Source organism: Lemur catta, chromosome 11 (assembly GCF_020740605.2).
Source record: "Lemur catta isolate mLemCat1 chromosome 11, mLemCat1.pri, whole genome shotgun sequence".
NCBI classification, from domain to species: domain Eukaryota; kingdom Metazoa; phylum Chordata; class Mammalia; order Primates; family Lemuridae; genus Lemur; species Lemur catta.
The window spans coordinates 56,720,947-56,745,342 of record NC_059138.1 but is presented as its reverse complement, the minus strand read 5'-3'; the positions used below and the strand labels follow the sequence as shown (position 1 = coordinate 56,745,342).

The 24,396-nt window shown below is 35.2% G+C and overlaps 1 protein-coding gene and 1 non-coding gene across 2 annotated transcripts in view; both read right to left on the bottom strand.

The window, feature by feature from the left end:
- The window catches only part of SDHAF3 (succinate dehydrogenase complex assembly factor 3), a 44,883-nt gene extending 20,962 nt beyond the window's left edge, over positions 1-23,921 (bottom strand). Inside the window, exon 1 of the mRNA XM_045564778.1 lies at positions 23,649-23,921. Coding sequence (XP_045420734.1) covers positions 23,649-23,897 — 249 coding nt within the window. The 5' untranslated portion in view covers positions 23,898-23,921. The remainder of the gene's footprint in view (positions 1-23,648) is intronic.
- On the bottom strand, positions 16,272-16,378 carry LOC123647825. Its single transcript, XR_006738364.1, has one exon. It is a non-coding gene; the product is annotated as a U6 spliceosomal RNA (small nuclear RNA).
- Positions 23,922-24,396: the final 475 nt, after the last annotated feature.

The window sequence follows — 24,396 nt, the reverse complement described above, 5'->3', positions numbered from 1 at the left end:
CAAGGACAGTATACAAGGATTTGTTGATAAAGTAAACAACACTCAGATATAAGCAGCTCCAGTTAAATAATTCCTGTCTAGAATAGAATAATCAAATAAGCATTTGACTCTGCTGCCCCTACCAGGGGCAGTTGTGATGTGGTCTATGTTTCAGCCTATAAAACCTACAAAGCTGCCATTAAGCAAGCTGAATGGAGAACATGAGAAATTATAGGTTAGGTACATGTGAAATATGTAAGGGAAACAGAGTATATAAAGTGCAAATACAATATACTGGCATACCTCATTTCACCGCACTTTGCTTTATTGCACTTTACAGATATCATGTATTTTACAAATTGAAGGTTTGTGGCAACACTGTCAAACAAGTCTATTGGTGCCATTTTTCCAACATTATGTGCTTACTTCATGTCTCTGTGTCACATTTGGATAATTCTCACAATATTTCAAACTTTTTGTTATTATATCTGTTATTGTGATCTGTGATCAATGATCTTTGCAAATGTTACTATTATAAATGTTTTGGGGCACCATGAACAGTGCCAAAAAAGCCAGCAAACTTAATAAATATTGTGTGTGTTCTAACTGCTTCACCAGCTGGCTGTTCCCCATCTGTCTCTCTTTCCCTGGGCCTACCTATTCCCTAGACACAACAATATCGAAATTAGGCTAATGAATAGTCCTACAATGGCATCTAAGTGTTCAAGTGAAAGGAAGAGTTGTACATCTCTTACTTTTTGTCAAAAGCTAGAAATGATTAAGCTTAGTACGGAAGGCATGTCAAAAGCTGAGATAGGCCAAAAGCTAGGCCTCATGTGTCAAATTGTTAGCCAAGTTACAAATGCAAAAGAAAAATTTTTGAAGGAAATTAAAAGTGCTAAACCAATGAACATAGGAATGGTAAGAAAGCAAAACAGCTGATTGCTGATATGGAGAAAGTTTTAGTGGCCTAGACAGAAGACTGAACCAGGCACAATATTTCTTAAGCCAAAGTCTAATCCAGAACAAGGCCTTAAGTCTAATTCCTTGAAAAATGAGAGAGGTGAGGAAGCTGTAGAAGAAAAGTTGGAAGATAGCAGAAGTTGGTTCACGAGGTTTAAGGAAAGAAGTCATTTCTATAACGTAAAAGTGCAAGAAAAAGCAGCCAAGTGCTGCTATGGAAGCTGCAGCAAATTATCTAGCTAAGCTCTAGAAGATCTAGCTAAGATCACTGATGAAGGCGGCTACACTAAACAACAGGTTTTCAATGTACAAGAAACAGCCTTGTAGAGGAAGAAGATGCCATCTAAGACTTTCATAGCTAGACAGAAGCTAATGCCTGGCTTCAAAGAACAGGCTGACTCTCCTATGGAGCTAATCTCCAATGCTCATTTACCATTCTGAAAATCTGAGGACCCTTAAGAATTACGCTATATCTACTCTGGCTGTGCTCTATAAATGGAACAAAGCCTGAATAACAGCCTTTCTGTTTACAGCATGGTGTACTGAATATTTTAAGCCCACTATAGAGACCTACTGCTCAGGAAAAAAGATTCCCGTTAAAATGTTACTGCTTATTGACAATGTACCTGGTCACCCAAGACCTCTGATGGACACATAAAAGCAGATTAATGTTGTTTTCATGCCTGCTACTACAACCTCCATTCTGCTGCTCATGGATCAAGGAGTAATTTCAATTTTCAAGTCTTACTATCTAAGAAATACATTTCATAAGGCTTTATCTGCCATAGACAGTGATTCCTCAGATGAATTGGGCAAAGTAAACTGAAAACCTTCTAGAAAGGATTCACCATTCTAGATGCCATTAAGAACATTTGTGATTCACAAGAGGTCAAAATATCAACATTAACAGGATTTTGCAAGAAGTTCATTCCAGCTCTCATGGATGACTTTGAAAGGTTTGAGACTTCAGTGAAGGACGTAACTGTAGATGTGGGGACGATAGCAAGAGAACTCTAGTTCTAAAACGCTAGTTCAGAAGTGGAGCCCGGAGATGTTACTGAATTGCTGCAATCTCATGATAAAACAAACGAGGAGTTCTTTCTTATAGGGGAGCAAAGAAAGTACGTTCTTGAAATGGAATCTACTTCTGGTGAAGATGCTGTGAACATTGTTGAAATGACAACAAAGGATTTAGAATATTCTATAAACTTAGTTGATAAAGCAACAGCAGGGTTTGAAAAGACTGATTCCAGTTTTGAAAGTTCTACTGTGGATAAGATGCTATCAAAGAGCATTGCATGCCACAGAGAAATCTTTTGTGAAAGAAAGAGTCAATTGATGCGGCAAACTTCATTGTTGTCTTATTTAAAGAAATTGTCACAGCCATGGCGAACATACAGCAGCCACTACCCTGATCAATCAGCAGACACAAATATCAAGACAAGACCCTTCACCACCAAAAAGACTACAACTTGCTGAAGGCTCAGATGACTGTTACCATTTTTGTAGCAATAAAATATTTTTTAATTAAGGTACATACATTGGGGTTTTTTGGACAATGCTATTGCACACTAAACAGACTACAGTATAATGTAAACATAACTTTTATACGCACTAAGAACCCAGAAAATTCATGTGACTCTCTTTATTATGATACTTGCTTTATTACGGTGTTCTGGAACCAAACTCAAAATATCTCCAAGGTATTCCTGTATGGTTAGCTCCTACTACAGTGGTTTTGTCCATTTAACACATGGTATAAATCTGAAACTATTTATTGCTTGGCAGTGCTTTTTATTTTGCCATTAACTCTTTTGGCACCAGTAAGTTAAAAAAAATGTATCTTGAATGAAAAGTTGAGTGTGGAATTTCTATTTCTCAAAAAAACTTGACAATAAACATGTACGAAAGAGACTACTGCAATATTATTGACTACCTGAAAACCAAAAGACACAAATCTACTGATTAAGCATCAGCATTTACTTTAAAAGTTATTTTGAATTATTTTAAGCCTGTATGTGAAGACAATCTGTATAGCTACAGATAGTATATTTACATATTACAATGAGAAGCATGATTTTTTAATTTAGATCAAATCACTAATCATCTAAGTTAACATCACCATTTTCATCCTAGATTATCTTGTGCACATATAAAAAGTAAAGCAACAATTGTTAAACTGTTAGCAAAAGAACCACTTTGCAAAAAGTTAAACGATTTTAGCTATCAGTGACAACAGATGCTTCAAATAGAAAATTAGTTAAATTAAATCTAGTAACAGCTTGATTTCTTTACCAAACTCACAGAATCAAAGTAAAGCTATGGGAAATTCATGCTTTTAAAGGTGAAATATCTGATGTTATTGTCAGTGCTACTGTAAATTCAGTTTGAAAAAAGTTCAGCATTGAAGATAAAATTGTTTTTATAGCAATAATACAAATACAAATCTTGGTGAAGCAGAATGCCAAGGTAAAAAAACAACGTTCTTATTAAATTTAGCGACTCTTCAAGAATGAATGTACATGGAATTAATTGTGGTGTACATAATTCATAACCATACCCAAATTGTGATATTCTAATAAAACAGAATCTGTTGTGAAAATGCTACTTGTCTAAAAATCTGTGGTTATACATACGGTAACAGCAATCTATAAAATTTTTGTAGTAATGCTACTATTGAGTACAAGCACTTCTGCATGGCAGTATGAGGTTTCCCTTTGTGCTATCATCTACAGATTTACATTACAGATTTTATTAGCTTATCAAGTATGAAATGTCTGATTTCCTTAAGTATTAAGTTTGATAGTTGATATCTCTGACATTTCACTTCAACACTTCTTGTTTTATTTTTATTGTGAAGGTACAGCCTGTCTTGCAAATGCACTGTTTGGCTTGTGATTATCTTTCAAATTTTCTTCTAGAGCAATTTTTGTGCAACTATAGATAAGTCAAAAACGTGTGTTATTTTCAAATATGAGTTCCATTGTGGAACCCATACTGTGCAGACAGTTAAAACATCAACAAAGCATTTGGGAAGGATGTGGCTAGTAAACACATAGTACATAGATGGTTTGAGAAGTTCCATTCTGGTGAATGTAATCTTGAAAATGAGCCACATGGGTGACCTGAGACCAAGGTGGATAATGATGAGCTGAAAGCTGTAGTGGAAGCCAATCCATCTCAACCTACGTGTGACTATTCCAACAATATTGGACCATGTGCAACAAATCAACAATGTAAAAAAGTTGGATAGATGGGTTCCATGTGAATTAAACAAGCATCAGAAGAGAAATTGTCTTAAAGCTTGCCTTTCTTTGCTGTCACGACATAAAGGTGAACCATTTCTACACCATATTGTTACATGTGATGAAAAATGGATTCCTTTTGACAATTGCAAGCGTTCGACACAATGCTTTGATAAAGATGAAGTGCCAAAATACAGTCCAAAACCAAATATTCTCAAAAAAAAATCTAATGGTGTCTGGTGATCCAATGCCAGTATTTTCCATTGCAGCTTCATAAAAACTGGTCAATCAATTACAGTGGATGTCTACTGCAACCAGTTGGATGAAATGATGAGGATGCTTATGATTAAGCAGCTGAGATTAATCCCACAGAGACAGACCAATCACTGGACCACATGTCACACAAACAACTGCTCAAACTACAGAAGATAGACTTGGAAACTCTCTGTCACCATACCTCATACCAACTGACTACCACTTTTTCCAGGCTTTGGACCACTTCTTGCAAGGAAAAATATTCAATTCTCAACAAGCTGTGGAAAACTCCTTTGGCAATTTCATTGCCACTCACTCTCCAGGCTTCTTTGTTGCTGGCATAAACAAGCTACCGTTAAGATGACAAAAGCGTGCCGATAATTTAGGTGCTTGTTTGAGACATAATAAATTAAACTTTTGATTCAAAATCAGACATTTCATATTTAATGACCTAATAGAACTACTGGAGACTTTGCTGAACTAATTTGCAAATCAATCTAAGTGTCCTACAATGATGTTGAACTTTTTTATAAACTAGTCTCCCACATTTTGGTTGCATTTTGTTCAAATCAGCAGGAATTCTTTAATCAGAGCTTTACTGGACTAATAAACAAACAGCTTAAGCTTTTAACAAATGGTGTTTTCTGAAAACAAAGCTTGTAACTGGAACACTGAAATTTACTAAGAAAGAAATAATGAGTTAAATCATGAGAGCACAAATAGTGTATAAGATTTAAGTTTGAATTCTGTAATGTATATCTCAACTTCTAAAAACAATCTTTTGAAGAACTCCTATTTATAACTGGACATACTTGTTTTATTTTTCCATACCAAAATGGAAAAAAATTGAAAAGGCCTATGATTTTGGAGCATCTGAATTTGGTAAACATTCAAAATAATCCTAAGTATAATTTATTTGACAAGTTTTGTCTTCCAAAAATATTTATCAAAGAAAGCTAATCTAAATGGAGACAGAAAGAAAGTGCCTGTTAAAATATTTGGGCTTAAATATTTATAAAGTTAAACTTAAAAAAATTAATTTGAGAATATCTTCCATTGAGCAGAATTTGCCCTGAGGTTCTTTGCTATCTCAACACCTATAGCTAGATAGTTTTCTCTATTTATCGTAAAATGTAACTTCTCTAGGCAATTTTAAGAAAAATTTTAAAAGAAAACCATACTGTAAAATCTGTATGCTTCAGGGGAAAAAAGTGACACAGTATTACAGACAGAACAGTTAAAAAGAAAGTACAATAATATGTCTCAGAATAATTATTTATGTTTTTTGTAATGTTCATATAATCACAATAAAGGGGCTTTTTTTTGCCTTAAAGTATACAAATCTGTTTTTATATTTTGAAAACTTACTTTTAAGAACAGTTATAAAGAACTATTTTATAATTCTTGCAACATAATAAACTCAAAGTCAATAAAGACACATTTCAAATATGTATATGATTTCATTTTAGTGCTTCTTTTGCTCCCAGGAGTGGCCCAGTTTTGACAACAAATTATACAATCAAACTAATAATAGATAGAATAAAACATCAGCACATTAAAAAAGGCCAGAATATTACTGGCCAAAAATAAAAAGTCTTATGTTATTCCCCCATCTTTTTTAACTAGATCATCTACCATCTGGTGTTCAAAAAAAGAAAAGGAAAAAAAAAACTTGGCCTATTTAAGTTTCCAAAGAATTTCCAAATCCCTATTTTTATCTTTTTCATCATTCACATAATTCATAATTTTACACTTAATCTACTATCTATATATGAAGCTACATATTCTTTAAATTTTTATGAAAAACATATTTTTTGTTAATAAGAACCACAAACACTTTGGGAGGTCGTGACAGGAGGATCACTTGAGGCCAGGAGTTCAAGATCAACCTGGGCAACACAGTGAGACACCATCACCTCTACAAAAAATAAGAAAAATTAGCCAGGCATGGTGACATGCACCTGTAGTCCCAGCTATTCCAGAGGCTTATATGGGAGGATTGCTTGAGCCCAGGAGTTCAAGGCTGCAGTGAGCTATGATTGTACCAGATCAATTCCTTAATCTCTAAAAATAAAGTCAAATAAAATTTTACATATTGGGTCTCATATATTCATCTAGAAATAGTAGATTACTATCCTCAATTTCCCCTAAACTGACTTACTAAGAAAAAGACATTTACCAAAACAATTGTTTAAAACACTATTCAGGAGGTACACCCATGAAACTTTCAAAAATGGATTAAAATTGTATATAAGAAATATAAAAAATATTTACTCCATTTTAAAATTTGCAAACACATTTAAAATATTTAAAGTGGCAACAAACCTATATCACACAATGCAAACATAAAAATTACTAGGAATATGAACAAATACTATTTCAGATAAAATTGAAATATAAAGTTTTATGAATTTCATGTCATTGTCTTTCCAGATATAAGCATCTTCTGCCACCCTGTGGAAATTTCTGAAATTACACATAGACAAAAAAATTGTTGTACCCCCAAGAGTTTGCAATATTTGAAAAGATGAATCCAGTTTGTAAACAAAGTTAGGTAGTCTTAGAAGAATTTAGTGAAAATGATCATGCACAGTTGCTCCCAGCTTCTCTCTTGTTCCTGAGAGAAGATGGTGTTCATTTGTAGCTTAAGGGTACTTGCATGGCAGACACTCAATCTCATTTTATTTCCAAGACACTTAGCAATCATGGCTCTTCTAGGTCTTTTCCAATTCATGATCTTAAATTCTTTAAATACTCTCTCCTTTTCTCTCCCCCATCTTAGGCACTTAAAACACTAGATTAAGTAGAAAAAAAAACAGGAATATTAAGCTGCTTTAACTTGTCCTGAATAATTAGGAACCACATATGCTTGATACTACTTTAATAAAGACCAACAGTTTATTAATAGCCACATAGGAAAAAAAAAATAAAAATTGACTCAGCTATACATATAATCATATGCCTAATGACCTGACAGTATTATCTTGATAAAGACATGAATTAAAGTGCTTGGATTAAGCCTACCTCCCTACAAAATATAAAACTCAATTCTCATATATTTATGAAATACAATTTAAGAATTTAAGCCTTTGTTTAAACTGGTCATCTTTATAAAGACTGCAATTCCCACATTTGATTGGCTACTTTTTTTATCCAGCTGTGGACATTAGTGTGTTTGGTCTCCATTTAAAAAATAGTGATTCGTTTTTCTTTTGGGTGAAAAAAGATTTAACTGAGCATCTATTATAAAAAAAACAAACTACTGTCTTAGTAAATTTAAAGTACACAAAGATAAATAAAACATTGTTTTTGTCCTCAAGGAACTTACCATTTACTAGTGCAAAAAGGTATACATAAGTAACTACAATACAATGTAGAAAAACATTAAGTACCCAAACAGAAATGCAAAAATAATGTTTTGGGAGAACTAAAAGACATAGAGATTTCCTTTTCACTGGAGAATTAATCAAAAAAGAGTTGACGGCATAGTAATAGGGCTGTTTTGAAAGACATTTTAGGGTTTGGCCACGCAAAAGACAGATGAATATTTAGGCCAAATTAATAGTGAAGAGTGAAAACAACTTGAGGTTAACCTTCAGAAAACAATGCTCAGTTGAACGACCAGAACACAGAATTCATGACAAAGAAAACTGAGAGATAAAAGCATATTCTGGCCAGGTTTTACAGTTTTGAACTTCAGGTTAAATAGAGGTCAATGGGAAAACAGTGATGGGTTTTGGCAAGGCCATAAAATGATCAAAGTTGTGCTTTGTAAGGTGACAGTTAAAAGAGACTAAAAGCAAGATTATTTATAAAATTACTACAAACACCCAGAGGTAATGACAATTGAAATGGAGACAATAGGTCAGAGTTTAGACAATGTAAAAGAAAAGAGAATCAACAAGATTTGGCAATTAACTGGATATGGATATGGAAGATATGAGAGATGGAAGAATTGTTTTCAGCATCTTCAGAACTCTTACATAGAACTATTGCCTCCTTCCTATCAACCTTCTTCCCTACACTAGAGCTAAATATTTTTGAGCACTTACTATGTGTAATGCACTGGGCAACTACTAAGCATATACTATCTTATTTAATCCTTAACCTTAAAGGTAAGTACTGTTGGTATGCCCATTTTACTGATGAGGAAACTGAGGCTTGGTATGTTCCATCAAATTACCCAAAATCACACAGTGAGTGACTAGATGTTAACCAATGTCAGATAATCATTAAAAGTGTTTGTTTTTAATAAATTTAGACAGGTGAGTGGCTACTCAGGAAGCTGAGGCAAGAGGATAGCTTAAGCCCAGGAGTTTGAGACCAGTCTGGGTAATACAGTGAGACTGCCTCTCTTTAAAAAAAAAAAAAAGTGTTAGCTGATAATAAATTTAAAATAGAATGTCTCATAGGGGTAAGTACTTTTAAAAGAAACTCAAAGTTAACAAGATCTTCAAAATCCAATGGAATGGAGCCGCATGAAGGAAATGGCAAGTAACAGGGTAGATATATATTGGTCAGAGAACTGCCTAATCATAAAGTCAATAGCTATGGGAAAGAGAAGCTTTTCCTCTTGTACTCATACTACTTATGCCCCAAATCATTGTTTGACCCACTGCCAAAAAACCAACATTTCTCAGCTACTATTCTTTAAGGCACAATGGTTGTCACTCTATCATATACTGATTCACAAGAGACTCAAACTCCTTAAAGACACTGACCATGTATTAATATCTGCATCCTCTAAAAAATAGCAGGCACTAAATGACTGAGTAAACAATTGAATTCAGTTGGGCTGCTTCTGTCTAGTTCTCCCTGGCACAGTGTGAACACCCTCACATAGTTCAAGGCCTACATTTTGAACAATTTGTCCATGTCCCACCTTGAACTTGATCCCAAAAACCTCTGCTCCCGATCCTTTGTCTCCTTTCTAGTTTTGAACCTGATAAGGTCCTCTGGATTATCCCTGACCCTCAACTTGTTAAGGACATGGACAAATATGGCTGATCTTATTTACATTAGACAAACATGGCTGGTAAGATCCCAGAAAACTTCCAAGGGTTCCTTAACCCACAGACTACTTCTTCAGTTACCAAGGAAAGATTTTATTTTCCATGAGATCTAACAACACGTTAGATCATGAAAGGCTCCCTTGACTGACAATCTAGTAGGCTATGCAGAGGACATGGGAGACGTGGATAAGATGCTCTTGGCTTTCATTTGCATATACTTTCTCAGAGAAACAACATATTAAATAGTAGTAAGACTCCCAGACAGCCCTGAAAACAAAATGAAACAAAAAAAAAAACAACCCTATATTTAACCCACGGTAGAGTTAAATATTACACAATGACAATCACATTTTATTTTATATTTTCATTATGTTAATATTATAAATTTGCCATTTTATGTTACATTAAGAACTAAATAGCTGTTTATGGCTCATTCTGGCTAGCAACATTTAAGTATTCAAACCAAGAGGAAGATGAATTATCATTACTATTTTCTAAGTATTAAATAGAGTAATAAATAGATGGGTATAATCAAACTATAGTAAGTAGTAAGCTAACAACCATATTCTATTTAAAAACACCATATATATCCACTTCTATAACTACAGATTAAGATAAGGCAAAAATTTTAAAGAAAATTAAATCATTAATATTTCAGATTCCAGTTATGCTATAAAAAATAAAGGATAAAGCTACTAAATAACTTTTTAAACTTTGCATAACTTCAACTAGCCCTGTTACTATTTAAGAAAAACAGCTCTAAAACATACTGTAGTTCAATCTTAATACACAAACTCTTGCCACGCTCTTAATTTAGGGTGTGGAACATATTTTAATAGCATTAAAAAGAATGGAGCTAAAATAATCTGGCATGCCTCACTCATCAAAACTGGCAAATCTGAATTTATTCTTCACAAACAGAAATTAAATATTCTTCTTTTTAGACACATGCATCAACAATTGTAGACATACCCTACTTAAAACAAATTTGATATGTGCAGATACAAGTTGACACAAAGAAACAAATTATAGGCTGATTATTCACTTTACAAAAGGATTCACAAAAGAACTCCTTCGATTAGTAAATTTGCCAGTATACTTAAAACATTTCAAAAAAACCAATTTATAAACAACTTTTCAGAAATACACTTATAGTATAAAATTAGAATATCAAGCTTCAAAAACTCCTATTATTATAGTCTTTGTCCCAATAGCTTAACAAATGTAGGTGAAACTAATAAATAGCTGAGAATGGCCTAGAAATGTATATTTAGGATAGTTTGTCACATATATTTTTATAACTCTCCTAATAATCATGAACCTACCCAATTCTCCTTTAAAAATATATTTAGGGGCCAGGTGAAATGGCTCACACCTATAATCCTAGCACCTTGGAAGGCAGAAGTGCGAGGTCTTGAGGCCAAGAGTTCAAGACCAGCCTGGGCAGTATATCGAGACCTTGTCTTCAAAAAGTAAAAAAATTAGCCAGGCACAGGTGGTGTGCGCCTATATTCCTAGCTACTTAGGAGGCTGAGCCAGGAGGATCACTTGAGCCCAGGAGTTTGAAGTTGCAGTGAGCTATAATCACACCATTGCATTCTAGCCTGGGTGACAGCATGAGACCCTGTCTCAAATGAAAAAAGATATATATATTTTTTTTTTTCAGGGACCAACAAACAACAGAATCATTATGGCTAAAGGTGACCTCAAGAAACCAAAAGCCAAACAGCAACTTTGTCTTCTTTGTGCAACTAGGCAAGAAGTACAAAAAGAAGGAAAATCAAAAGATCCCCATTAGCATTGCATTTTTTTAAGAAATGCTCTGCCAGAAGACAATTTCTGGAAAAAGGAAATCCAAATTTGATGATCCAAAAATGAAGCATTTTGGACCAGCTAAGAAAGGAAGGAAGAAGGATCCTTATGCCCCCCAATTGCCACTGCTGACTGGCTTCTTGTTCTGTTCAGCTCCATTCTAAGAACAAATATACAAATCTGGCATCTCCACTGAAGATCAAAATGCTAGGTATGATGTGGAGTGAAAAAGAAAATAAAAATCTCAAGACACCCCTCCACCTGCCTATGCAAAAGGGAAAGCAAAGGCCTCAGGCACCTGTGAATAACTGGCCCCCCAGATCATTCATTAAGGAAATTCTTTGCTGGCCTCCCATAAACTAGGACATGCTACAATTAAAGTCTATTTGATTCCACGCTAATAATGAATTATAACTTCATCTTCCCAGGTGCAGAACAGCGACAAGACAGGATCAAACATTCTTCTACCTACCCAAAAACACCCATATAATTGATGCTTCCTTCACTCCCTTTTTCTCTTCTAACATTCACCTTATCTTACGTAACATGTAGATTTTCCTGGGTCTCACAAGAATGTAACCATTTTGTATCACTAACCACCCACCCCATTTTTTTCCTTTTTTTCCTTTCTGTATGCCCTCCTCCTCTCAAATACTGAAACTTCCGAATTCCCTGTTAGAAAAACAGCCACAGATTTGTCTTCAGTTCATGTTTTTCCCTAGTGCATCCTCAAGTTTGGCTTAATAAACCTCCACTGAGTGAGATCTTTGCCTCAGTCACTTATTTTAGGTAGTCAGGAGTAATGTGAATGATAGCAAAAAAGCAGCCTTACAATAATTTAAGTGGGTAAAGCTGAAGCAGAAGCCACTTCAGGAAAATCTGACCGTGCAACAGGGACGGCTATAATCGCCTGAAAAAAATGAAAGAGGAAGATGAAAAGGATGACAGCCAGGAGACAGAGGGTGAACGAGGTTTGAGAAACGGGGTATGATGAAGGAATAAAACTGAATATCTCTTTCCAAGTGAATTCCAGAGTAAAGAAAACACCATGATACAGCTCTTTGAGAAGGTGTCTCTCCCCTCATTAGATTTAATTACAAAGTTAGAATATGTTAACATTGAAATTTCTAAAAATGCTCTGGAAATTTTTAGTGTTTGCATTAAGCAGCCAGGGGTATTATAAGCACCCTGAAAACTATATCAAAGTTGTACAAATTTCCAAACATTTTAAAGTAAGAAGTTCTCACTCTGGTCACCTTTCTCTTAGCCTTATAAAGGGATTTAATCATATTCACAGCATTTTTAAGTAGTATTAACTAGTGTTATTGGTCAGAAATCCTGAATTATCAATTATATGTATCTATAGCTTATAAAATTAATAAATAAATAAAAATGATAGAGACAAACTCTTGAGGCCCATGCTTGGACGTGTGAGGCAACGAATATGATGCCTTTTGGAGAAGTCATAATTCAAGGTACATGCTGTGGAGTCAAACCCACCGATGTTGCAACAAGCACCCATCTCACTCAAGTGGTTGTAGGTGTGTGTGTATGTTTGCTATGCCATCTGCTGCCATTCTCAGCTTTGGAAAGAAAAGAGGGGGGTGTATGGATTTTTTTTTTAAGTGGGATAGTTTTTAAACAAACTGTAGACCACTTCATCATTAGCAAAGAGTCACTGCATCAAAGTCAAGAAAGAAACCTTTCCTACTTAAACACAATATGTAACATTCTGGTTTTGTTTTTGGTTTGAGTGGGGTTTTTTAGGGGGAAGGGATATGTTTATAACAATGAAATTTTTTTAAGGAAAATAAATATTATAATTTTTAACTCTATTCAAATAAAGCATAAATACTTTTAGTGTTTTAGAGCTTAAAAAACAAAATGAAATTTACTTTAGAAATGCTACAACTTATAATGATTTAGGAGTAAAGAAGAGCAAAAACTTGTAAATAAGATAAATATGATCCTCCCTTGGGGAGTAAGCTAATTAAATTTATACACAGTGGGAATAATCTGAAATCTTTCAGGCCCAGAAGACTAAATGAAGTAGCTTAATCTATTATCACATACAGTAATAATAATAATGCCTCAAAAGAAAGAAGATGGCTAACAAAATAGAGGATTGTGGGCAAACTAGCTAATATCTGTTCAGAAAAAAAGAGCAATGAAGCTGTAGGGCCCACAAAAACGATCACTACGGGCATGTTTTCTACTGCAGACACAGTGAGGCCTGATGAAAAAAATCTTTCATGCCTACCCACTTCCCGTTATTTTAATTCCATGTTTACCAGGCAACTTTCTAAACACTAATTCAGTTTCCCAGAAAGCTAATAGAGGTCCACAATCCCTTATTTGCAATTTAGAAATCAAAGAAGTTCTTAAAAACAAAAGCTCTTTCAGAACTTATCTGGCAGCAAATCCTGACCTAAATGGACATGAAGTCTTTATTTATTCCACTTAATGTGAATAGTCAAATGTTTTTCTGCACATATATTAATGTATTTGATTACACAGTGCCTTCCTAGATTCTTCTAGGATGTTTCTTAAAATTCACTACATACTCCTTATTACCTTTCTAAAATCTAAAAAATAGTGGATTCTGAGACATCTGAAAAAGGGTCTCCTGGAAGTAAATATATTATAAATATTCTAATTCCTGGAAAAGGGGAGCCTCTTACCAGCACCCCTAGCAGCAGAAAGAGTAATTCAGCGTTCTGCTTTATATTTGAATATGATATAAATTTAATTAGCAAGAGTCTGATGCCTAGAATCTGATTATATCTATGTATACTGGTGAAGTTCAATTCCAGACTACAAAGTCGCTACTAGACCTTATGATCACAATCTATGGGTGGGCACATACCCACCTAGAATCTCTTTTCTAAGCCTACCAGTTTCCAAGACAAAAGGGAGCCTGTTTACTCGTCTTCCATCCACCCTGACCTGTCAGAAGATAAATCAACTGTTAACCTATCTCCCCTTCCAATACTGCCTGTCAGCTTTCATTCAACTTTCTACAAAACTTAGAAAAAGAAAGGATAAAAAATTAAAATACAGTAGAATAAACTTATTAAGTAGAAATTTAATTTTTATCAAATTAAGTTACTGGAGAATCACTGAATATTTAAGTATGATCTCTAAAAAATTAAACATGATATTCTTCAAGTTGCTTAACAAGATGTAATACTATACCAGATAGATGACTCTGATGATGCCAGATAGATAAACATGATGATGCTTTTCTGATTTCAGTTCAGACCCCTAAGGATTCTAAACATTTCTTCTAATGGTTAGGTAAACAAGAGTAACCAGATAAAGTTTGAGTCTACAAGTTTAGGTTTCCATTCCATTTACAAAACTCAACTAGAAGTCGTACAAAACACATAGCTGACATGAACATTTACAAAACATGAAACAGTCCAAGCTTAGCCTACAAAATGTAAAGGGCAATATTAGGAACTGAATTTACAAGATGCTGGTATTTCACTTTGCAGAGAATCTGGAAAATTTGAGGTCAAAGAAAGAAAATTACAATCATCCTTAATCTTATCACCCAAAGATAAACACTATTTATATCTAATTATTTCATGAGCAGTTTTCCATGTCATTAATTCTTTTGAAACATCATTTCTAATAGCCACATACTAACCCATCCATTATGTGGCTGTATTATTTCATTCTTCTGTCATTGGACATACACACTACCTTACTATATATATGCAACACAGCAATTAACATCTTTGTAGATAAATCATAGAATAACCAATTAAGAGTCCCCTCTGCCCATTCTTTTATCAAACCTGTAAGTTTTCTATCAAGCTAAATAAGCTCTTTTTATATTAATACTATCATATATTAATCTCAAATATATTCCATTTGCCTTTTTAACTATCTGTAAATTTAAGAGTTTTTAATTTTATCTTAAATGTTAAATATTTCAAAGACAAATAAAATATACTGCATTTTTATTACCCATTCTATTGCTCTACTACCATATAACCCTAGAACTAATAGAAAAGATTAAAAGGAATAATCAGTGGTGCCAATGAAAAGTATAAACTGAGTTAAGCCATTTTTTTTAGACATTTAAAATCTTTATTGTTTCATCATCAAAAGTTTTCTTTCAACAGAAGAATGGCAATGCTGTATCGCTGCATATTCTATAGAAAATTCATACAACAAGAAATGAAAGACAGCACTATCAAGCTAGTGTACAAAGTCAAAGACACAAAGTTGCCAATCCAAGTAGTATACAGAAAGAGTATGCAGCTGTTAGAAAAAGAGCCTATGGCCAAGTGGATAAAACAGTAGCAGTCCACTACACTGACATCTAGAAGAATAGAAAATGGGGAAGGATCAGAGAATGTACGTCCTGCAGAAAAAATCCAATAGATCACAGGCACAAAGAGCTCCCAACTGTACCACCAGCTAATTCATGTGTACCTGTACCTTCCCTCTTTACGTCTAGAATATTATAACACCAGGAACCATTTTCAGCCTCATGTGTAAAGAGTGCAGCCACATGCTGATATTTCATCCTGCTGCCCATCATCTCACAGCTAAAAGTAACAGCTTGGGTTAGGCAATAAAACCTGTGGCTTTCAGCATCTTCAGTAAAAAGCTGAGCAAACTCAAAATTTGTTCCCATTTTCTTGAGAAAAACTTTATAAAACAACAGAAGATAGCTGTCATAATTACTCAATTTTGACTGAAGGCAACACAATTTTTATTTAATTATACTGAATAAACATATAAACAAATATCCTTAATAAAATGCTGTCAGACCAACTTGAACATTTTCATAACCAGCTCCTGAAAAAAGTGCTGATAATTCCAAGATGTAAATGACCACTACAATTTGGTCATGCCTGCTTACTGGGAATTTTTGGTCAGGTATGTGTCTGAAGCTGCTATACAGCTGGATTTGGATACTTTGTATTAATTCACACAATAAATGTCTTTTACAAGGAAATAGCAGATCTATCATGATGAAATCAAAATCAAAACGGAGGTACACAGGAAGAATTTGCATGTCATCCTTGCACAGGGGCCATGTTAATCTTCTCTGTATGGTTCAAATTTTAGTATATGTGCTGCCAAAGTGAGCATGGTTAAGCCATTTGATTCGACAGTTTAACTCATAATCGTATCTTAGAGGTAAAAGAAAACTTTTTGGTCCATCCCTAAAATTTTAGGGGCAAAATATCATTTTCCCTATTGAGCCAACTGAGGCCCAAAGAAACCTTTCAAAAAATTACACGGAAAGCAAATACATACTGTATTTTTGCCTGATTAATATGAAAGATTAATAACATTTATATCCCAGCATTCCATTTTCATTACTAAAAAAAGTCTTTGAAGCAAAAATGTGAGGCAATTAACAACTCAGGCTAACAGAAAAAATTATTCAAACAATATTTAAACATTTGCTTATAAGACATTATGCTAGAGGTACAGAAGATAAAAAGGTGATTAAGAAGCTTCTCTTTCCCTCAGAAAAAATATTAAAAAAATCATCAAACAAATTGTAGCAAGCAAACAAGCAAAATTCAAAGAAAAAAATCTGTAACTATTTTACAGTACAGAAGTTAAACAGTTTTTTTGGAAAAATTAATTTTAACTAGACTTTCATGAGATAAGAACACAAGATTTGTATACTATCTAGCTGTGTGATACCAAATAAGTCATTTTACTTCTATATGCCTTGGTTTCTTTATCTTCAAAATGAAAGAATTGAGGGTTTCTAGGTAAAGATGGCAGACTAGACATATTATAGGAGCTTATTCCTTATTTTCTCCTTTCCAAAATCCTACTAAACTGGTAGTAAAGGAATTTTTAAAAGGAGTAATTCATCACAACTAAGAGAACAAGAACGGCGCCATTGGCATCCAAGTGATTTCAACAGTTTTCTAAAGATGGAAAACAGTGCAGGAGTGTAACTAGTGAAGCAGAGTAGACAAAGGAAGCCACAGCTAGAGCACAGAGGAGATACAGCTAAAGAGAAAGCCGAACCGCCAGAACCAACTGAACTCAAACTCTAGGTAGGTAAGAAAACAGGAGTGGGAAGCAAATACGAGCAAGACTATTTGAAACCCTAACCCTAAAGGTTACTTCCCAATCAACAAGCCTACCCTATATGCAGAGCTCTGTTTCTTACTGCTTTCTTTGTAAATATGGACAGGTAACCAAAATTCACAAGACATTTTACACATGAAAGAGACCAAAATAAAACAAAAACTGTCCCTAGAATAGATAAACAACAGAAAAGTATATATTAATCTTTATCATAAGCCCTCCTATGCTCATTAATTTTAACCATATGCATTATACACTTTGATTTAAGAAAAAAGTTGAAGTGTATCAGCTGAAAAAAAGGGTTTATTTAACAAAGCAATCAGGAACTCTCTTTGAGTCAATTCAGATTGACTCCCTATGTAAAACTTCATAAGCACCTAATGTTCTTATTAAGCAACAATAAACTACAAATATTTCATAAAATACTAAGTAAAATTAATATCACACATATATAATCCTTTATCTCCTTAAATTCTGTACAAAATCTTATTTCAAATTTCTTGCATGTTATCTATATACGCACAACTGTTTCAGAACCATGACCACTAGCATATTATCATGCTATTATCATATTAAATCTGACAATTAAATTTTGAATCGTTTATATAAAACATACTTCTATTGTCCAGTGATGTACTATAAAGTCAATAATATATGCAATATTATGATTTTTTAAACTTTTAGTTACTTTAACATATAAGCAGTTATAACATATCTCATGACACCAGTAAAAACTAAATATTCATAAATAATAACTATCTTAAAAACCTCACTAAGAATCCAAAAGCTTTAGACACAGGAAAAAGAAAACATTTTATGTTGCAAGGACATACTGTTTTGTATCTTTTCTTGTATCCCTTTTTAAACTGTTAAGGACTACAATATAATTAAATATTTTTAAAAGGTAAAGTTTGATATAGAAAACACGTATGTGTGACACATCACCATAAACTATTACCAAAAAAGCTACATTGAGTAACATGCAGAATAAACAATATAACTGAGAGATACCCAAGTGACCCACTGATACTTGGTAGATGTATCCCCCATGCATACAATCCATTTACTAAACAGAGAAATAATTCATTCCTTTTTTCCCACAAGCTAAAATACAAACTATAAATCAGGATGTTCAAAAGCAACAAAATGAGGCCCCCAAATTAGGTAAGAGAAACGTGCAATTATAAAATCTAGCAAAATATCCATCCGATCCTAATTATACTAAGTTAAGAAAACTCTAAATATAGGTGACATGCCACTTAATCATACATTTTTATCTGATAATCCACTTCAAAGTTGTAATAAGAAAAAGATATCCCATGTGAGCTACAAATGGATGGCTACATGAAATCCGAAGCATTTCCTCCTCTCAAACAAATGCAACAAAACAAAAAAACAAATGTTTTATTATGATATCAAGACTATCACACAAGTCTAAAGAATTAAACATAAGAAGGGAAAAAGTATGCTCTTTGCAGAAGTAGCTAGGAACAACTAAACACAGATGAAAAAAATACTAACTCCGAATTGTTAGTATTCTATCTTTGACCACTTTCCCATATGCTATATTCAACCTGGGCACTTCCATCCATCCCTTTGGACTACCAACTATAGTTAATGATTTCCAAACCTCTGTCTCTAGCCACAGTCTGTCTCCTGAGTATCAGACCAATACATACCTCAGAACATCTTCACTTAATTGTTGACCAGAATTTTTAGCAAAGAGCATACCAAACTGAACTCATTCCCCACCTGTTCCTCCTATATCTCTATTCTGGTTATTGATATCATGTTCCAAAACCTGGGAGTTACCCATTCTGTCCCCACCCCCCACCCCAATTAATACTGTATCAGTCACCAAGTCAAGACGCATTCTACCTTAAAAAAAAAAAAAAAAAGATAATTTATAAATCCATACTGTCCATTCTCAACACCTGTCTTCGCATATACATATCTGGGATTACTACATCAATCTCCTAACAGTTCTTCCTATCTTCAATTTGGCTTTTCCCTCAATTATTCTTCTATATGGCTGCTAAAGTGATCTTTCTAGACTACATTTTGAATCATTTCCACCACTGCTTAAAATCTTTCAGTGATTCAGAATAAAAACTTAAAATCTTCAGCAGAATATCCTGTCTCTTGCCATCTCTTTAGCTTTTTCTCTTCCTAATCTTCCACGTAAGACACTAAATTCCAAACACACCACTACAGTTTCTGGAAAAAGTCATACTGTTTCCTACCTCAATGCCTCTTTATATGTTATTCCCTCTTTCCAGAAAGTTTTTTTCTTGACATAGTAACTTCGACTAGCTCAAGACTCAGCTCAACCATTTTATGTGGCTTTTAACTTCTTCCATTCCTCTTTGATCCCATAGCATTTAATAGACACTCTTTCATGCTATATTACAATTGCCTATTTTACTAAACTTTAAACACTGTGCAAATAAAATACAGTTATTATTCATTTTTGTGTCCCAACAATATCTAGCACATTTTCTGGCAATAGTAAATGATCAAATCTATAAAATGTTTATGCCTTTTTGCTTGTTTCTAGAAACAAAACTAACACATAAATAAAACATTCCCCCAACAGACACAGAACAAAGCAGCTACTTAGGAAAAACAACAGAAACCAGGCAAGGAGGCAACTGACATAAATAAATGGGATAGAAAAGGGAAAATTAAACACATGATTAATAAGATAATAAGTCTCTTCAAAGTAACTCCAGAGGGCATACTGTTTTTTGCTCTTTGTCTTATATTTTCTAACATGGTTTACCTATTTAATCTTCAATACTTATTCTGATTTTCTAGAAAATAAGTGGTAGGTACAGAGAAAAAATGGAAAGCATTACTTAAATCAGCTATTCTTCAAACATGAGTACTGTCAGAACTTTAAAAATGCCATAGTAAGATCCCTGATCCCAGTTCCAATTTCACTTCTAATAGTTGGCTCCTAAACGACTTAGGAGATTACAATGGATATTGCATAAACCAGTTATCAAAACTGCTCCCTTATTAGAGTCCCAACAACTCTCCCTGAACTTATATTTTTTACTCTTATGGTAAGAAATTGTATAAATTCACTATTTACTCTGTAAATATGCATTTATATTTTTATACTTAGGATGAAATGAAATACTTTCCTTCCACTTTCCCTCAATTGGTCCTTTAACAGAAACTTCCCCAGCTGAACTCTACTATTTACCAGTTTTCCAGTATCACAAATGAAAGGAATTAGAAAACACTCTTCCTAATATAGTCCTCTAGCATTCTTCATCCTTTTCACTTTCTTTTTTCCAGTGGTACCCAACTTTGCCCATTGATGTAAAACAAATTAAGATTCCATTCAAGTCCATAAAAAATTTTATAAGTGTGAGGGAACCCCAGAAACTAAACTCTACCTAGCATACTAAGTTGAAAGTTCACAACTGTGTTACTCTCAATTAGCCTGAAATAAACATAAGCATTAAGGTAGTAATATTCTGATAACATATGCCAAGTTTGTAATCACCATGAATTGAAAAACAACAAAAATATAAATCCATGCCTTATCTAGTATAACATAATCATAAATTAGGTGTTTTGAAGAACCTGTGGGGAGAAAAGAGACTTGGAAGGCTGAAGTATTAATATACTGCTCTCTTGTGAAAACTGCCCTAGCAAGGTTTTTCTCACCTCCAAATCATTAGCGTCTTCTCTAGCCCCACTCTTAGGAAGAGCCAACTACCTTTCTTGGTAGGATCCATCCTACCCCTTCTAACTCCCAGGCTTAGACTAAGCTGCCTTGCAACTGTGAGAATTATTATTTTAGCCCAATAGTTAGCTCACGAGGTTTAAATTTATCTTTACCAAGCTGCCAGTGTATTAACTACAGGGTTCTAGCCACTCTTTTCATTTCAAAAAATGAGTAAAAATGTTAGATCAATAATGGGGAAGAAGGGATAACTATTCCCTACAGAACTATTTCAACTAATAAATTCAGAAGCAATCAGGGAAATAGAAAATCACCATTGGAACACAAGGGCAAAATCCATCAATGCTAAGATTAGCATTCATTGGCAAAGCTTAAAGAGAAACAGGCTATCTGCATTGCCTCAGAGCACCTGCCACAAATTATGTATTAATTTCAAAAGGGAAAACAGTAACTTTACAATAGAGAAACCTGGTATATACTACCTTAACCAAGTGATCACAGTTATCACCAATGATAAGAAGTCATGTTAATATCATGTACCCTCTGATATGAGATGTTGAGAAGGGCAATAATTCACACCTGTGGTATTCTTCTCAATAATGTGTAACATCAATCTAATCATGAACATCAGACAAACTCAACTTGAGAGGTATTCCACAAAGAGACCAGCACTTTTCAAAAAGGTGCCAAGGTCACAAAAGATAGGAAAGACTAAGAAATTGCCACAGACTAAAGATTAAGACTGACTAAATGCATTGTAGGATCCAAATTGGATCCTCGAACAGAACAAAGACACTGGTGAAAGTACTGACAAAACGTGAATAAAGCCTGTATTAATGGTATTGCAGCAATGTTAATTTCTTAGTTTTGATCATTGTATCCTGGTTATGTAAGATATTAACATAAAAGGAAACAGGGTGTAGGATGTATGGGAACTCTGTACTGTCTTTGTAACTCTTCTGTAAGTCTAAAATTATTCCAAAACTTTTTAAAAGCTAAATCCCTGTTACCAAGCCTACTAGGTTGATTAACACATTTTTTATTTACCCAGTTCTTTTTTTACACCCTCTCTCTTCCTTCAGCCCATTATCAATTTATTCTGAGTTCCTATTCTTTGTTACTTTTTCCCTAAAAGGCTTCCAGTTCTTATACTTTTTGGACTTCTCAAAGCAACCTAATTTCCTCCCAGCACAGAGCTACACTCTCCTTCCTGGCTGGCCACAAACTGACCTAACTTAAAAGATGTCACTGAAACACCTTAATACTGCAGCTTCATAGCAATTAACAATACAGAAAGTGCTTTTAAATACATTTACATACACTAGTTTTGAGATAGATATTGTAAATACTGTTATTATTACACAGATGAGAAAACAGGACTAGAAAAATTAAGTGATCTGACACTCAATAAATCTGAAAGCCTGAATTTGAATCCAGTTCTTCTGGCTCCCAGACCAAATTACTTTATTCAAAGAAGGTGTGCATTTATAATACATTCAACTTCTCTGGCTTCAGGCAAGCAAATTACATCAAATACACCGTGACTTTCAAGAAAGTTCTAAATTTCACCATTTTTCAAAATGCCCTTCCTTAAAGCTTCAATGATTCTACAAACAAGAATTCCAGAATTCAGTGAAAATTTTCTTTGTTCACCCTAACCATAACCTTTATGATTTTTCAAAAGCAGTCTTCAGTCATCGCGTCTTCAGCCATCAACTTTTTGGGCTCAAGTGTCGCTTACCTCTATTTTCACACCAACACTTCATGCTTTCATATGCCTAAGAAGTCGCTGTAATCTCCCAATTTATTTCTTGATATTTGCCAAGTCAGAACTATGGACAATCCTACAGGGGCCCCAGCCCCCGGCAAAACTCTGAATATTTGTGTTTCCTTCACTCAAAAAAAGTCAAACAACTTATCCCTAATGCATGTGTCTGCTTAAGATTTAGTGCAATGGTGCAGGGCAATATAACAAAGTAACAATACTTGAGACTTAGGAGAAATCAACTTTCGCCAGACTTAAATCCGACCAGCATTTTTCTCCTTCATTCGTAATCGCCAACACAGTCTTTTCCATGTTATCTGATTTCTCTCTCAGTCAAGCGATAAAATTACTAAAAACCCAACCAAGAGCGCTGAGATTCAAAAAATAATAAAAAATTACGGAAACAAATCTCTAAGTCTAAGAACTAAGTGAAAGAGCATGTAATTTACTAATATTACGTGCAAAGGCACTGAAGGGGACAAAAGCCGCTGAGGTCTTTGCGCACTCGGTGGTGATTCAATTTGTGACCTCCCACCCTCACCCCTCCGGCGCCTGGCATCTGCAGGAGCTCAAAAAGTTGAGCTGAATTGGAGACGCCGAGCAACGGGATTTGCTCCAGCGAAGAACCCGTGGGAGAAATCGGGGGTCTCAGGAAGTAACTTTGGGAAGTGTTGTCTAAACAGCTTTACGCTGTTTAATTAAAACGGAACAGGCTGCCGCTCTGTTTGATCCTGCATGGGGTACTGGGGACCAGCAGGGACAGGTGGTCTCTGAAAGGACAAACCGGGATACCGAGGGTCCACAAAGGTCTGGGGCAAAGAAAAGGGGGCGTCACTTGCCTCCCATTCCTGCAAGAAACGCTGGGCCTCGTCAGAACCAACGGCCTTATGTCTCCTAAATTCATCCTTCACGTACTGGTCGCCCAGGGCTTTGAGGTCCGGGGGCAGAACCCGGTGCAGCTGCAAGATGAGCCTGTACAAGGCCCGGACTCGGGAAACGTGCCGCCCCGGCATTGCGCCGCGCGTGGACCGCCGACTGCGCCTGCGCAAAGGGACGGCGCGTCCCCGCCCCACCGAGCAGTCGCTCATTGGAGAACCCGAAAGCGGGCGGAACAGGGCGCGCAACCTGCGTCCGGTTTGGTCCCCTCTGAAATCAGGTACTTCCGGAAACTCAAACTCGGGGGCGGGCGGAAAAGGGGCCGGTCTTTTTCCAGGAGGGGCGTGGCCTTCGTGGAGTCGCGCCTGCGCTTGGTCGTGGCTTCTGGACTGCGTCCTGGGGAGAGAGGCCGCTAACCAGAAGTCTGGCGTGGGTGGTTGGCACCTCTCAGCCCCAAGCTACCATCTTTTCCGTTCACCTTCGCCCCTTCCCTCCTATTAAAGGCCTAAGAAAGCCTTCATCAAAATCAGGCTCCTCCGGGAACCCTTCCGTGGTTAACCCAACCCACTTTAGGCCTCTTAGAGTACTCCTGCATTCTGTGTGAGGGACCAGAGTGAGAGTAATCTCGCCATGCAGTAGCTCACCAGTCCACACTGCACAGTCCTGTGCTCCCGATTGTCCCTTGAAGGGCAAGCTTTCCCATATAACCAG